Source organism: Seriola aureovittata, chromosome 14 (genome assembly GCF_021018895.1).
Source record: "Seriola aureovittata isolate HTS-2021-v1 ecotype China chromosome 14, ASM2101889v1, whole genome shotgun sequence".
In the NCBI taxonomy this organism is placed as follows: Eukaryota; Metazoa; Chordata; class Actinopteri; order Carangiformes; family Carangidae; genus Seriola; species Seriola aureovittata.
Window position 1 is genome coordinate 8,117,692 of NC_079377.1, and position 15,760 is coordinate 8,133,451.

A 15,760-nucleotide genomic window follows, 5' to 3' on the forward strand; every position below is an offset into this window, starting at 1 on the left:
TCTGTTAGTGCTCTCAAAATGACACGTGTATAAAAAGAATATTCTAATATAATTTTACGTTTTACAAAATGTTGAAATACAAAAGGTGAGTTTTGAGAAAACAGGATTGCAATGAACAAATCTCTTTTTTAATTTCCAATCAGCTTACGCCAGCAGCTGGCAGTCAGAAACAAACTGAAACTGTCACTACAGTGTAAATCATTTTCAAAGTTAAGGAGGCTGAAGATTATGTAAATCCTTAAACAGGACCTCTTTATCAAAGAAAAGCTGTGGTCGAGGAAGTGACCTATTTTGGAGTTAAGTAAAAAAAACAAAATGCACATATACATACAAATAGATAAAATGTTGAAGAGACTGTTCGTGCTCACTGTCAGTAACACACTATCAGACCCCCAAAAGAGGATGTCACGGTCAAGGTTACTATGGCGGCGTACCTGTCATTGGACTCGGTCTTGCTGTGGGCTCTTTCATAGCCAGGTGAGTAAGTGTAGCTCTCCCAGTCTTCAGGCATGGAACCTCTGTCAGCCGCACTGGGCCAGCGGCCAATTGCCAACGAGCCGTTTGGAGCTGGGAAGGCCAGGCCCAGACTGGCAAGGTTGCTGTGGCTCCTCTGGAAGGACTGGATGCCTTTAAGACTGTCAGGGCGGCGCGGCGCTTCATCACTGGCCCAGTCAAACCTGTCCTCAGACTCTGCCACCCCCACGCTTCCCTCTGCCAGACTGTCTACCTCCGCCGCCTCGTCCCGCTCCTCCTCTACGCTGATGGAAGGAGTGCGTTGGGCTCCTCCCTCACCTATGTCCCTAGAGTCACAGATTGTCTTGGCTGATTCACAGCTGCTCAGGAGCTGCTCATCACCTCCGCCCTTCTTGAGTGTTTCTGTGCTGCCCCGTGCCTGTAGAGTGGCGAGTGAGACCCCATCACTTTCACCTGCCTCATTTGAGCTCCCGTGTCCGAGTCGAGGTGTCAGTAGCGGGGAGGAGTACGGAGAAGGTGCCATACTAGGTGGGCGTAACGACTGATCATCACCACCGTGTTCAGGGGAAGGAGCGTGGAGATGGCCTGGAAAACACAACAAAATGATTCAGCATTTAAAAAATATTCGACTTTATAACTGATGGCTGCGAGGGGCCTATTTGTATGCAGGTGCATTGTACAACACTTGCAGTGCAAATAGCAATATTGATGAAAGTGATGAATAATATGATTGGGCAGAGCAGAGGCATGGTTGTTCATTGACAAAATTGTGCATTTAATTACAGTGAGACAGAAAAACAAGTATCTTGTCAACAAGGTTCGTGCAGGAAATGTCACTTGTTTTTATATTTTTGGATGTCATCTCATTGCATTGTTGCACAGTTGCTGTTATCACAGCCAACTGTTTCATTTATACAGCCCTCTCCCAAAGTTATAAAGTGCTTTACAAGAAATACAAAGGAATTAAATTCAAAAAGCACAGTTATGACGACAAAAGAGGCTTGTAATTGTAAAACTGAGTGGGGCAATAAAAGATAAAAGAGGACAAAAGGCATAGCTAGTAAGATATATAGGATGCATAAAAAAGATGGATTCTGTGAGAACTAGTGTTATGAGCAGCAGTTAGATTACATTTTTAAAGTAAAAAGTGGAGGGAGATGGGAGGGAGTTTCACAAACATATAATGACCTAATGCTCATACATCAGCTTTTTCCCCAGAAATAATGGTGTTTACATTAGGTACTTAAAATAAAACTCTGGTGACTGTAATTCATCACAGAGAGAAAACAGGGCTGATATAGCACTAAACAAGTTAAACAGATTCTCGTTGTTAGAGGCACATGCACTCATAAAAGCACTGCTGATCTCTCCATTTATAATGTCATTCTACGCAACAAAGTGAAGGTTTCTATTTAATTATCTTCACTGCGTTTGGTGCAAGGAGCCCTTCAAGGTCAGTGTAATGTAGTTAAAGCAGCTGTACCTTCGTGGGGAGCATCAGTGAAGACGGTTGGGGAGAGTGACACCACAGAGCTGCTGGCAGACTTCCCTCCACTGTTGGAGTGTCTCAGGTACATAATGGACTGCACCTTCTCTTGGTACAGCTTCCCATCTGACAAACAGAGACATCAAAAGAACTCAGTGCATTAAACTAATGGCACTTTGATACAGAGGTGCTGCTTTCAACTGCGCTGCTTCCTCACCTATGTGTAGCGAGAAGTAGAAGCTAGATGGAGTGTGGCAGACGTAGGTGTTGGTGGGTGGGTGAACAGCCAGCAGGAAGTTGTAGATCAGTTTCAGAAGGTCCATGTCCGGAGGTGACCCGAGTACCTCCTGGATGATTTTGACGAATGACAAACAGACTTCCTGCGGGATGGCAGTCAGATGCTCGTCCCGATGCTCCTTAAGACAAACAAAATGCCGTTAGTAACAGTCTCTGAAAAGAGAAAGGGTACTGTGACAGCAGGTTCGTTACAGATACCCACCTGTAACACCTGGCAGGTGAGCAGGAAGCGATGCACTACTTCAGCCTTGAGGAACTGACGGATGTTGAAGACCTGATGAGGGTGGTGCACCCTGATGAGGATCTCTAAGGCAGCAAGCAGTGTTTCCCACACTCCACACTGACAGAAACAACACAAACAGTGAATGAACAGAGAGACAGATGTGGTTCTTCATCATCTAACGGTGGGGTTGAGCATCCTATGCCTCCTCATCATAGTGAACCAGTGCTGCACAGAATGCAAATCTAAAGGGACTCATTACTGATTTTATCAGTGATTATTTTTTCCAATATATTATAGATACATGAAAAATACCATTTGCAGTGCAAACACTTCAGTTTAACAATTGGCCAGACTGCATAGTTCTTAGTCTAGTCAAAATTAGTTTACCGATTTATCAATTTAGTACTTTTAAATTCTGGGTATTCTTTGAAGAAACATGGTAAAAATGAAATCAATGAGCCTGTGACCGAGAGATGCTTCTCTGTATGAATTTATTACTCGCTCATCATTACAAGATGATGTTTTGAACTTTCTGCTTTTCTTTGGGGATTCGCAGAGCTTAGGTTGAACAAGAAATCAGTAATGGCATCTGTATGTTTACTGTAGGGGATAGAACTGGCTGAAACTGCACTAGCAGTATTTTCTTTTCTTACTTAGGTGTATTACTATATTTTCATGTCTCATTGGAAAACAACAAATCACCAGATCTTGGAAAAACAATATTTGGAATTAAACCTATGCAGATTACCAGTTTATAGTTTCAGTATATATTTGGCTTTATGGCTATGTTATGTAACGCTGTATTTATTGTCTATTGTCAATCTGGGCTGCATGATGTGTGTGTTTACCTCAGCCTTGGCCCAGATTTTCCAGTCCAACAGGACGTCTGACAGAAGCCTGATGTCTTGCACCACTGCGATGGACTCGGTGTCCAAACGAAACTGCCCATCGTCCCCCAGGACGAGAACGGGTCCACTGCAACACCCATCCAGCAGAGTCTACAGAGACACAATATGGCCACCACATCAGAAATACAGCCTCTTCTACAGTGTTTCTATGATCTACTGTTCACTCTAATCAGACACATACCTCAACATATCGATAATCACTATCTCTCCAGAAACAACCTTACAGTGCAGAACCACAGACAGGAAAAAAATCTATAAATTCTCCATGAAATTTTTTGGAGCGCTTATCACTCTGTCATAACCAATGCCATTTACTCCCAGAGCAGCCCTGTTTGTATTGATCAAAGTCTATCATTTGTGACCAGCTTCACTGCAGTGGTCATAAATCTTGCAGTCCTTTGGGTCTCTGGAAGTCTGAGGTAAGACAGAAGCTCGCAGCTCTTATCCACGGTTAGTTACATTATTTATTGTCTGACAAATGAATTCAGTTACAGTCCAGTAAAAGGATTTATTAAATTACATTCATTGATTTCATTTTTACTGTGTTTTAAATGGTATAAATAGAAAATTACAAGTTTAAAAAAATCCAACAACTGTAACACAACACATTTCTTTTCATATAGCAATGAGAGTTTGATACACTACACTACTTTATCTGTGCTATACAATTCAGTATGTGCAACCCTAAAGTGACAAAAACAATCAGGACTGCTGTGTGACTCTGCAAGAGCTCAGTGTTTCATCAAGTCAGACAGAATCCATTTCAGCACACAGCCATCACACAGCTCAATTACAGACACAGCCAGAGGGTCAAGTAACAGCAGGGTCACCAGCTCCGGCTCCGAGAGGCACCGGAGTGTTGGGTTGGATCAGATTCATGGTGAAAACAAGTGGTGGTGAATATGCTTTACCGCACACATCAGCAGAGGTCGTTGGAACAGAAGACAGCAAAGCATTCAAGGTGTGACTCACTTTTAGCATATGATATCCCACGATGCATTTGGACTTTATGAGGACCTGGTGGATCATAGAGTAACCATGGTAACAGTCCATCTCGTGGATGCGGTGTTGGTTAAACTTGGACAGCGACAGCAGCACCTGCAGGGCCAGAGCCTGGGTCTTCTCACAGTCACTAAGCTCCACCGTCTGGATGTCAAGAGCCCGAGATGAAGGATGAAAAGAAAAGAGGTGAGAAAGGAAAAAAAAAAAAACTGAGTCAAATGTGTGAACATGAACAATGTAAGTCTGCAGATGCATTTATATGTTGGTTCTTGCATTATTCCACACAGTTCCTGCTACAGTAATCATGTCCTTGCACAAAAGAGCCTATTATCAAACCTTGTCTTTAAAGGTGACACTCGACTATGATCTCAACTGACAGGTGCAACAACACTAATATGACTTTCCTCCCTCAGGTTGAAATTGAAATAATTATTTAGGTCACATTTCTAGAACAGAATGAGAAGTGTAGCCCATAATACAGTTCAAATACAAACAAGGTGATTATTTTGAAATACTTTTATTCACATACATATATATATATATATATATATATATATATATATATATATATATATATATGAAGCAGTATATAAACTTCAAAATAAGGACCTCTGTCTCTGCAGCTTTATTAAAGATACTGATCATCCCACCTGTGCAAAGAGGAAGACAAAATTTCCTGTTCCTCCGATCTTGTGCAAGACGCTCTGCAGGCCTTGGGTTTCAGTGGGGAGCAGAGCCCTGAGGGCGTTGGGCTCCAGGGAAACACTCTGTACCTCTTTGGAGCTGAAGGGCCGCTGGGTAACCACCGTCTTGGCCTGACCCTTCAGTCGGATTACAGGCTCATAGATAGTGTAGACTCTGGGGCTGCTGGGGGCATACACTACTGCCAAGCTCTCCTGTGCAGAAACACAAAGCAGACAATTTATTGTCATCTTGTAACTTCGAATAATTCCTAATATTAGGTATATAGTAGATATTTTTTGTAATAAGTATCCTACCTAGCCTCTAGCATGGATTAACACGTGGGCTTGACTAGGTCAGAGTATAAGAGAAGTTATTAAGATGTGGAGAGGAAGTCATTCATTCTTCTTGTCTCACTCCCCTCTTTTCTTTTTAATCAGCTGTGCTTTTATCAACATGGCTATTAGCATTTAATGGGAGAAAAACTATTTTCAGTCTCACTGAAATAGCTGCAGCTTAACTGTAATAGCTTTTTCCATTGGGGGAAAAATGACTTCCTACCACGCTGTATCATTAATGACAACTAATTGGAACAGCACATTATTCATGCACCGTGAAATGAAACAATAAATGAGACATAGGAGGGATTTGCTATGCCTACAGAGCGCTTGAATCACAATGTAAAATTACAGGGTTTAACAGCAGTGTCAATCTGCATTTTAACAGAAACCTGCGAACAGATGAAACAACACTAAATAATTGCTTAGTGTATTTCATATCTTTTAAAGTGCATGCTGTGTGTTGTTGACCTACAACCAAAGCTGTTGTGTCCACATCCTTGCTCTTCATCAGAATCTCTCGTACATGCTCACACTTCAGCCCTTCCAGAGTGACAAACTTGGAAAATGTCCCACTGGGCTTGCCATATTTGCAGGGCATGATTGAGGTGAGGTCAGGTCCACTGGTGTACAGGTAGAAGGCCTCCTCAGATCCTATTCTAGACCCTGAAATACACGGAGAAACATATAGTTAGAATATAAAATATAAATATGTTTTATATGAAACTTTGTTCCATTGTTGAGACATCTGGGGAGTTCTTCTCTTTGAGTTCTTCTCTAAAAAATATCTTGGCATTTTGGATATATCTTTTATTAGGAAGCCAAAAAAATGAATAGTGAGAAATTTGAAATGGACAGTGAATCAACCCCATGAGTAAATGATTTATATTAGTGCATCAATAACCCATTAACATATGATCTATTGCAAAGTGAGACCCTTATGGCACCATGGTGCACCTTGATGTTTTATTTCCTGTTCCCATGAATCTTGCAGTCTGTCTTTTCTGCTACCCACGATGAATTCCAATGACAGCTGAGAGGCTAAAGCATGTATGAAGACATCGTTTGGGTTCACAGGTTGGGATCGCCCAGACTACAAGCCATTCACGGCCAATTAGAGGCAACAAGAGAAGTATTCACTCAGCCTCCTGAGAGAATGCTGAGTATCTGCAGCATGCCACACATTGCACCAGACACATCCTTTTACTGCCACAAGACTGGGTACACTGTTAAAATACAACTGCACCACAAACCATCTATGTACAGTATGTACTGTTTATTTATAAGAGGTAATCAATGTACCACAGGGAGCAGCACAGAGGACAGATTATTATAAATTATATAAATGATTAAAACAAACAGCATGTATGCATGTAGGGTAACATGATGATTGTCTGACTGAGATTAAATGTTAAGTTAACAGGAGTCCTACCATTGAAGAGGAGCACAGTGCCCATGCTCCAGCGCCCACCCTGCTTCAACAGCTCTTCACAGGATGGCGCACAGTGGCCCAACATGCAGAAGGTTTTGTTGCTGTCAGATGATAAACTTGATTTACGGGGTAGGGTGTAGTCCAAAGAAACCTCACATTTCCTACAGAAGAGAGCAGTTTTAAATTGTGTCCACTAATTTACCAGACTTCCAGTTTCTTACTGTTGCCATTACACATGTTCCTCACCTGATACCACACACCCAAACAACCACGCGGCTATGGATGTTCTTCTTGCCCTCTGGCTGCTGGGTGTAAGTGAGGCCGAGATGCTGCCACTGGCCCGGCCTGAGCAGCCCCTCACCAGAGTCTGCCTGTGCCAGCAGCCCTGCTTTTATCTCATCGTTTGGATCTATACAAATTCTGAAGGAAGAACACATTACAATAACTCAAGGTTAATAAACTATGAATACTTAAAAAGGAGTAACCCATTGTTCCCTCACGTCTTTGAGGCTGCAGTCTACAATGGAGCGCACCTGAATGTGAGAGAGCCTGTAGAGAAGTCTGCCCACACTTGAAGCATCAGTGCCTTGGAGCCCATGGACAGAATATGAATGAGGCCTTCCTCTACTAATCTTGTCCCAGCCTGAGAGGAGCCCTGGTGCAACTCAGCTGCGGGAGGGTTACTCTCTTCTGGAAAACAACAACAGACAACTCAGAACCGATTCATTTTTATGAACATCAGACATAAAAGGTCTTAGTGAAGTTTCTGTTTCTCACCCTTGTCTTTGTCCCCGTCCTTCTCCTCCTGCTCTGCCACCCTGAGCCACATAGAGGCACTGAAGCCACTGGCCATGTGGGGCCAGCAGTTTTGCCCTACTAGGGGCAAGTGGAGAGGAGCGATGTGCCAGGGAGAGGAACGGAGGTGGCATGGTCGGTACTCGGTATCCCCCTCTCTGCGTCCAGGGGACAGTTTGCCCTTCCAGAGCAAACCGACACTTTTCCCCCCAACAGCACCATTCTGTCTGGAGCCAGGGGACGACCCTCCTGGTGTTGAAGCCCCAAGGATTATTGGAAAGGTCAGGTAGTGGAGAGGTTCAATATTCACGTTCGCCACAACAACTTGTAGCATACCCTTCAGTAAAATTTCCTGGCAGATAAAAAATAAAAAGCCAGTGAGAAGAACAGTTTATCATTTTAGATTTGATAAAGAAACACCGGACGGATGTGTGTTGACTCTGCATATCTATAAAATTTTCACCATGTTTTTTAAAATCTCCAGATGAAGTAAAATTAATAAAAATTATATCCACACATTAATTAGCAGTTTAGTTGCTGTAACCATGTGATTGGCCGAATTAAACCTGTGATAACCCTGTGAGTCTTGAAAAAGAAGCAATAAACTATCCATAAATAATACAGCAGAATGCGGAAAAACACACTGCTTTTAAAACTGAAAAATCTGGGTGGCAGTGCAAAATCAGCAACACAATCATAGTGGCCACTGCAGTCACTGTCGTCCCATTTTTTTTAAGAGACGGAAAACACAGGTCACATGTCATTATATTCACATGGTTAAAAATACTCCTCTTCTCCCCTCTGGAAATCTAATTCTTGGAGACAGGTTATTGATGATGTCTGCGGCCGGATTCCAATTAAACACAGACCTGTGGTAATAGGTTGAAGCACCACATCTGTTCCACATTCACTGGTGTTAATTGTATATAGAATGAAGTGGACCCAGGGGAGCATTATGTCTTTTAAAGAACCAAGGAGTAAGAAGTGAGAACATGGTGACAGGAACAGAAAGGATGTGCAGACACTGTGAACATAAGCTATCAGTGTCAACACCCTGAACGTAAGCTAACAGTGAATTGTTGAGTGACTGATAGGGTGCTATTTACAGTAGGTGGAGTCTTCTCCAGGAAGAGGCGAATCAATAGAGCCAGTTCCTCTGCTGTGATTCGCTGGCTCACCATGGCAACCAGCAGCTCCACTAGCACAGTCTGGCAATCTGAATGTAGATCAATGAAGAGCATATTACGTAAACAGTTTTCATTCACTTGGGCATGCACCAGAACACCACAGACAAAAACACAAACATCATCACTGCTTTGCTATCAGCGAGAAAAATCTTTGGTAAAGAAAAACAAGTCCACAGAGAAGCACATTAGATACAAGTGCATGACATATACGAGTGCATACAGTACACTAAAAAGTATAGAGTTTGAGGGATTGTACACAAATTGTTTTAAAAGAATTATTAATATCAACCATATTGTATTTTATGTTTTATCCATGAGACACCAGTCAAATTGTCAGAAGCAGGAAAGCAGGAATTTTATTTTCCTTAGCTCTTTCAATTGACAATATCTTACAATGCCATGTGAGGTACAACATAAATTTGATACGTTTTAGACCCTGAGGACCCAGTTGAAATGTCAGCAGCAGGGAAAAAAACACATCCAAGGAACAGAGCAAAGTGAGTGTTCCCAGCTTTTTTTCCTAGATGTCACACATGAACAATATCCTACAGTGTCAGACAATCCAAAAATAAGCCAGGAGGAATAACAAACCTGTAAAGGAGGGGTCTGTTTGGCTGAGGATGTTGTGGAAGCCAGACAGAATGGTTTTGACTCCTCCCTGGGAGGACCAGAAAAAGGGTTAGTCATATTCCTCACAGCACAGTTGAGGAGAAAAGTAAGACAAAAATAGACTGGAGAGGCAGCTAAGAGTAGTACAAAGAGGAAGAAGTGGTCAATCTGACCTGGTCATAGAGCAAGGCAGCATTGCGGGGGTTGGCGTGTACTGCATCCAGCAAACTGTGAAACACATGACTCAGAACCTCCATGTCTGGGGAGCCGGTGGCGAGAAGCTGCAGCTCCATTGTGCAGATCTGTGGGAACAGCAGCATGCCCTGCCTGGGCCCGTCCGCCACCGCTGCAAACTCATGCAGCACGGCAGACTCCACCTTCACTCCTAAGACAAGAACCAGGACAAGATCATACACACAACAAGAGACTCATACATGGCCATGGAGAAATGCTAAAGGTTTCACTCACTGGCTCACATGCTAATGCAGAAACACACACTGACAGGTTGTGGGTGGTGTTGCTTAAATCCACAGGCATTCCCTGCTTCAGCTCCAACTTCCCATCTTGGAGGCAGCTCATAAAAAAGAATTAGCCTCAGCCTTGTGCTCAGCCTCAGAGCAGCATGGGAGTCTCCCCTTGATTTACAGGAGAGCAGCCCAGCAGGCTCTCATGCAGCTACTGGGACCTCCTTTATTAATGGAGCTTGCTCTCTCTCCTTGTACACAATTACACAGCTTTCCTCATCTAATACACTCACACATTCAAATACATACATACACACCTTTAATACCAGTTTACGTTAAATTCAGATGCTTATGTTTGGTCTGAGTTTGAATTTAATTTCAGCAAAGTACCAATTTGCAATTCATGTGATTTTTGCTGTGTTTTTGGAAAAGAAATGTAATCTTCTAAGTAAGTGTAAACACAGTTAAAAGACTAGGAAATGAAGACATCATAAAACATTGACATAATACGAGTTATGTCATGCATGGGATTGTGAGGAGAAATGCGGTTATTGGAGCCAGAAAACCTTGATTTGGCCATGAAGAGGAAAGCCTTGGGAGAACAGATGTATTTAGTATTGGACCAGGATGTTCAATGTTAAGGAGAGATAAGCTGTTAGATTTGGATTTGAGAATAACAACAGAGAGGTATAATTGCCAAAAGTTAGAAGGAAAGTTAATTCATTAATTTGTCTTGCATGAGGTCAGTGTTAAAGATTGACTGTTGAACAGGACGTAAGAGTTTTTCAGGAAGTTGAAGTCTCCATTTGATGGGCACTTAAAGTCACAAGATTCAGCTCATGAGGCCACAGCGTGTAGTTGCCTGCAGTTGTAAAATGTAAAACAATGACTCCATTCTGAGGGGATGAAAAAGTAAAAAGAATATAATCAGGCCACGTTCTTAACCTGCGAGACCAGAGTGTGGAGGCAGTGCTGATACAAGAGGCTGTTGTGAGGGGAAAAAAACATGCAGGCTTGTTTTCTGCCATGTCATTTGTACGCAATAAAACTAACTTGTCATTGCTAAAATAAGTTCCACAGCCCATCAAAGGAGGATGTGGTTATTACACGACACCAACAGCCCTTATCTGCACATACACTTCTATTTAATATAAAATCTTCCAGTGAATGCAGTAACGCATAAATGTATTGAATTATCAATTCAATAGTGGGAGAAACAAGGTTTCCCAAGGCAAAAAAACAACAGGTTTAAAGGTTGAGACCAATACATGAACTCTCAATTCATCAAGAGTAGTCTGTTGACATTTTGACCAACAAAAACAAATGGTAGATGAGATGGTCTACATGAAGTAAAAGTGATTTACAGAGTTCTTAAAATAACCCCAGGGACGTAAAAGGGTGAAAATTAATCTACAGTGGGTAGTTACAAGACTTAAAAGTAAAGTAAACAGTGCAAATAATGTTAAACCTGTCTAAGCTGCTATTATTTGGAGCAGTAAGGTGTGTGCAGTAGGTTAATGGGAGTAGTAAAGTGTGAGTGTGTGTATGTGTGTGTGCATGTGCGTGCGTGCGTCTGTGTGTGTGTGTGAATAACGGTGGACCTACCTTCTTCCTGCTTGGCCATGTCCTCAGGATTGCTTTCACTGTCAGCGTCGTAGCCCTCCTCCTCCCCTGGGGGCTTGACGCCACAGCTCTGCACTTCGTCCACCTCCTCAGACAGATAGTCTGATGGGGCCACTCCCTCCACCAACACCTGGAGCTTTGAACAGAAAGAGAGTGAGAGAGAAAGAGAGAGAGAGAGAGAGAGAGAGAGAGAGAGAGAGAGAGAGAGAGAGAGAGAGAGAGAGAGAGAGGGGAGGAGGAAGAGAGGAAACAGTCAGTTCAATACAGTCCAAACATAACCAAACCTGGTCAACTGTCAAGCGGTTTGTAAGATAAGAATCATTTCAAAGACTTACTCAATCTGGTTTACAAACCTTGACTAAAAATGTAATGCTAAAAAATACTAAGCATGACAAGCAGCGGCCTTACCACTAATACAGTGAATAAATTGCCAACAAAATGTTTTCAAGTGATGTGGAAGAGAAAATAAAGTACAAGATTCTGGTCATAAGGCAAATATCAGCTGACTTCTGCAGCACTCACACAGCCCAGTTTCTTGATGTGAACAGTAAGTCATCATATGTGTATACACACACACACAGACACACAATCACACACAGACAGACAGACAGTCGCGCACACACACACAAACACACACACACACACACACACACACACACACACACACACACAGACACACTCAAGTAAACAGTCTAAACCCTTTACTGTTCAAAGAACAGGCTTATTTTAATACACACATCTATTCCTTTCAACATAAAACTTGGCAGCTGTGATATTCAATTGCAGGTGAAGTAAACAATTCAAACAAGAGTCCTTCAGTGTACAAACTTGGTGGCGGAAGACTAATCTTGGAGCTTCACAGCACACACTTGCAATGGTTAAGTGAACGTTACACTCTACTGGGCTCACTGGGAAAGAACTAAGCTCTTAGGAAATAGGTAAATCTATTATATAAAAGGCTAAATCCTCCTATGTTGGAACAGGCTTAGTCAGACAGGCATTTTAAGACTTGTGGAAAACACATCTAAGGCTGTGAGACAGGAGGCACCCATAACCAGGCGGCAAGTCATTTTAGTGAGGACAGACAGACAAAAGTGATCATCTTTTTGCAATTTATTTTTTCTTCTGTATTCATCTCACTTCTTGGAACATATAAAAGCAGTTGTATGTCTGCTCCGAACCATATATGGTCTTGAAAATCTTTAATTAATGCAGCCTACAGCAATGACAGTGTCACTGTTGAGGAGGCAGAAGTTGCTGTGATGTAAGGATTTTCCTTTCTCATCTGGCCAGTCATTGTTGTGTGAAATTATCGACATGCGTGAATATAACCAATTTATTTTTTATGTGCTCATGCATACTTTAAAAAGTTACACTAACATGAAAATGTTTTAAAACAAAGTAATCTCTTTGGATGTCAAAATGAGGCCATGCTTACATCCAGTTTATTCTCTAAACAAGCGCCATCATTATTTCATCTGCTGTTTTGTTGCACGTCAGGGAGATAACAGCTGCTTAGCAACGTAGTGCGAGTGGCCATACACAGATGCCCCGAGGATTGACGATGCTTGGCTGGAAAATGGTTTACCTTTCATTGTACATTTGCTTCCTGAATAAACACCACTGCTCTTTATATTTTGACATGGTGTTCAGTTACTTCTCAGCCAAAGAAGCAGCAGGTAATACAATGTGGTAACTGAACACAGTCTGCTTCCTTTTACTGGGAAAAAAAGCAATAAAACAACTGTATAGGGAGTATGCTTTCGTTTGTGTTTAAATTTACTAATTAACTCCTGTGTTGATCAATCACCCTGACCAGAATTGTCTTCCTTGAAAGCAGCTTATTGGGCACAATGGGAGATCAGTTAATATCACTGGGTAGCACACAAGAAGATGCAGTTTGTTTCTGGTCACATTTCCCTGTTTAAAAATTGTGCGATCTCCCTTGACCGTCTCTCGTTCTCACCCCTGCCTGCCAGCCTCAGAGGCATTTGCCCATTTGCCAACTTGCTGAAATTAGTGATTGAAAAATAAAAAAGAGCAAGGGAAAGGCAGAGCAGAAGAGACAGAGGGACTGAGCAAACAAGAAAGGGAAACTACAGAAACTTACTTATGTGGTCCCTATTTCATTGCAATTACTGACAATTGGTATTTTTGGACATGTAATGCCGCTAGTTGACAGGAGAGATATGACATGATGGAAGGAGATACACAGCATAGTTATCTGGTGGGCTATGAACCAAGTGTCTTGATGCCTGACTGGCTATAACCTGAACTGGCCTCTTGATACATGAGTAGCTCAAATAACTTGATAATATAAAAAGGTGCATGTAACACTCACAGGTTCTCCAAAGGCAGGACTCACCCTGTCTGGCTTTTCCTCAGGGGGCTCAGGACAAGATGACACCTCAGCCAAAGCCACTCTCAGGAGAGAGTCAAAGAGAGGAACAGCAAGGTCAGAGTTCACCACCCCTGAGCGGGAGAGCTGGTCTCTCACCTCAATCAGGGTTTCTTCCACTGACTGGAGCTAGTGATGAGAGGAGACATAACAGTTTAACTGAGACCAGGGTAAAAGTGCTTATTTTTGTTGTTGATGTGGTTAGGGATTAGTTGATCAGTGTGATATGAAGTGACATACCTGATAAGAAAGTTCAGGCTCTATCCTCTGAAGGGCTGAGTTAGCACTGTGTAGACAAATAGCCAGCAAAGCCTCCAGCAGACGAATACTCTGAAGCTGCCACTCTTCCTCCAGCTTCTTTGCAGGATCTTTGGTCTTCCCCTCAGCTGGAACGGTGCTGAGGGTGTCGGCTGAATCATGAGTTGTCTCCTCCGCTCCCACTGGAGTGGCTGGCACTGTGGACTCAGGGCTGCCTTTGCCCTTAGCATCCCTCTTCTTCTTTGCCTTCCCATCCTTGGTCTTACAGGAAAGTTTCTGAATTACCATGGCCATGAGGCGCAAGCAGACATCCAGTCCCCCTAGCCTGAAGAACTGCCTCTGGAACAAAGGGCTGGCCAGATAGATCCACCGACACACTGACCAGACATCTGCAGCACGTCGTACCTGCTCTTTGGAAGGCAGAGCCACACTATCTGGGGAAAGGTAAGGCAGCCGCCCACCAAGCGGTTCACTAGCTGTACTGTCATACCCTGATGTGTCCTCAGAGTCATTGGCTGAGTCCCGGTCAGAATCAGCCTCTTTGCTAACACAGAGGAAGGCCACACACAGGAAGAGGTTGATAACATGAAGGTGGGTCTCTGCTCGGCTGCGCCCTGGTCCACGTCCTTGCCCGCTCCGGCTCTTATGACGTGGATATGCCTCCTTTAGGCCTTCATAGAACTTGCTGAGGCTCTGTGGGCCTTCTCCAGCCCCTCGCGACCCTAGTTCCTCAACCAGACCCAAGACAGCTTCTCTTTCTTCAGCATCAGTATTTTCCAGCTCCTGAAGCACCCCGTAAACCTGTTGGTGTCCAGCGCCAATGATCAGAGTCTCAAACACCTTCAAAGCCAAAGAGCGGGTCTGGTCCAGGTAGACGAGCTCTGTCACCTGATTGAGCCCGTTACAACTGACGAAAAGGTCTCTTATCACCCTGTAACATAATAAATAATAATCAAAAATATTAGAAACTAAGCAAATTAAAACAGAACATAAAACACTACACACACCAAATATAAATATGGGTAATTTGTAACACTTTAATGCACTATGCCATGAGCTATGCTTGTCCCTCTTACTAGCCATGGAAAGGATAGATTAAAAAAAGGTCTATGTGAACTCCGAGGGATTCAAATCTAACAAAGTCTACAACCAGTCAATCAGAGGAAAAGCCACTGCCAACACACAGTACCCTTCACGCTAGGTCCATCATTTATTTCACTTACTCCCTTCAGGTTGCAGATATAGTTCACCACCATAATTAAGTCAACTTCTGTTAACATGATAAATTACTAACGTACTTTATATATTGTTTTTGCTTTGTGATTGTTGTTGTGTGTCTCTTTGACTGAGCCACATCAACGATTCATTTCTGTCACATTGTGTCAAAGTTATCTGAATGTGAATGTGTTTAGTTAAAAAAACAAAGCGGAAAGTTAACCTTTTGCAAATTTGTTTACTGCTCATATACAAATACCGTCGAGGCAGGGGTAAATAATAAACCGTGTCACCTCTGAGTGAAGGTTAAATCAACATTTGGTGAGAAAAACATCACTCTAGAGATGTGCTGCTGTTACACGTGACTAAA

General features: G+C 42.7%; 1 protein-coding gene across 3 annotated transcripts in view; it reads right to left on the reverse strand.

Annotated features, from left to right (window-relative positions):
• The window catches only part of lyst (lysosomal trafficking regulator), a 57,918-nt gene that overhangs the window by 16,122 nt on the left and 26,036 nt on the right, over nt 1-15,760 (reverse strand). The window contains exons 6-23 of one of the 3 annotated variants that reach the window (XM_056394957.1): nt 14,158-15,106; nt 13,885-14,046; nt 11,502-11,655; nt 9,606-9,817; nt 9,415-9,481; nt 8,743-8,852; nt 7,619-7,988; nt 7,375-7,531; nt 7,088-7,261; nt 6,842-7,002; nt 5,885-6,075; nt 5,041-5,286; nt 4,361-4,534; nt 3,329-3,478; nt 2,460-2,597; nt 2,178-2,376; nt 1,958-2,086; nt 435-1,059 (exon numbers count right to left, since the gene is read on the reverse strand). In XM_056394957.1, the coding sequence (XP_056250932.1) occupies nt 435-1,059; nt 1,958-2,086; nt 2,178-2,376; nt 2,460-2,597; nt 3,329-3,478; nt 4,361-4,534; nt 5,041-5,286; nt 5,885-6,075; nt 6,842-7,002; nt 7,088-7,261; nt 7,375-7,531; nt 7,619-7,988; nt 8,743-8,852; nt 9,415-9,481; nt 9,606-9,817; nt 11,502-11,655; nt 13,885-14,046; nt 14,158-15,106 (4,368 nt within the window). Of the gene's footprint in view, nt 1-434; nt 1,060-1,957; nt 2,087-2,177; nt 2,377-2,459; nt 2,598-3,328; nt 3,479-4,360; nt 4,535-5,040; nt 5,287-5,884; nt 6,076-6,841; nt 7,003-7,087; nt 7,262-7,374; nt 7,532-7,618; nt 7,989-8,742; nt 8,853-9,414; nt 9,482-9,605; nt 9,818-11,501; nt 11,656-13,860; nt 14,047-14,157; nt 15,107-15,760 lie in introns of all 3 variants that reach the window. The other 2 variants (XM_056394956.1, XM_056394955.1) reach the window with 2 other exon arrangements.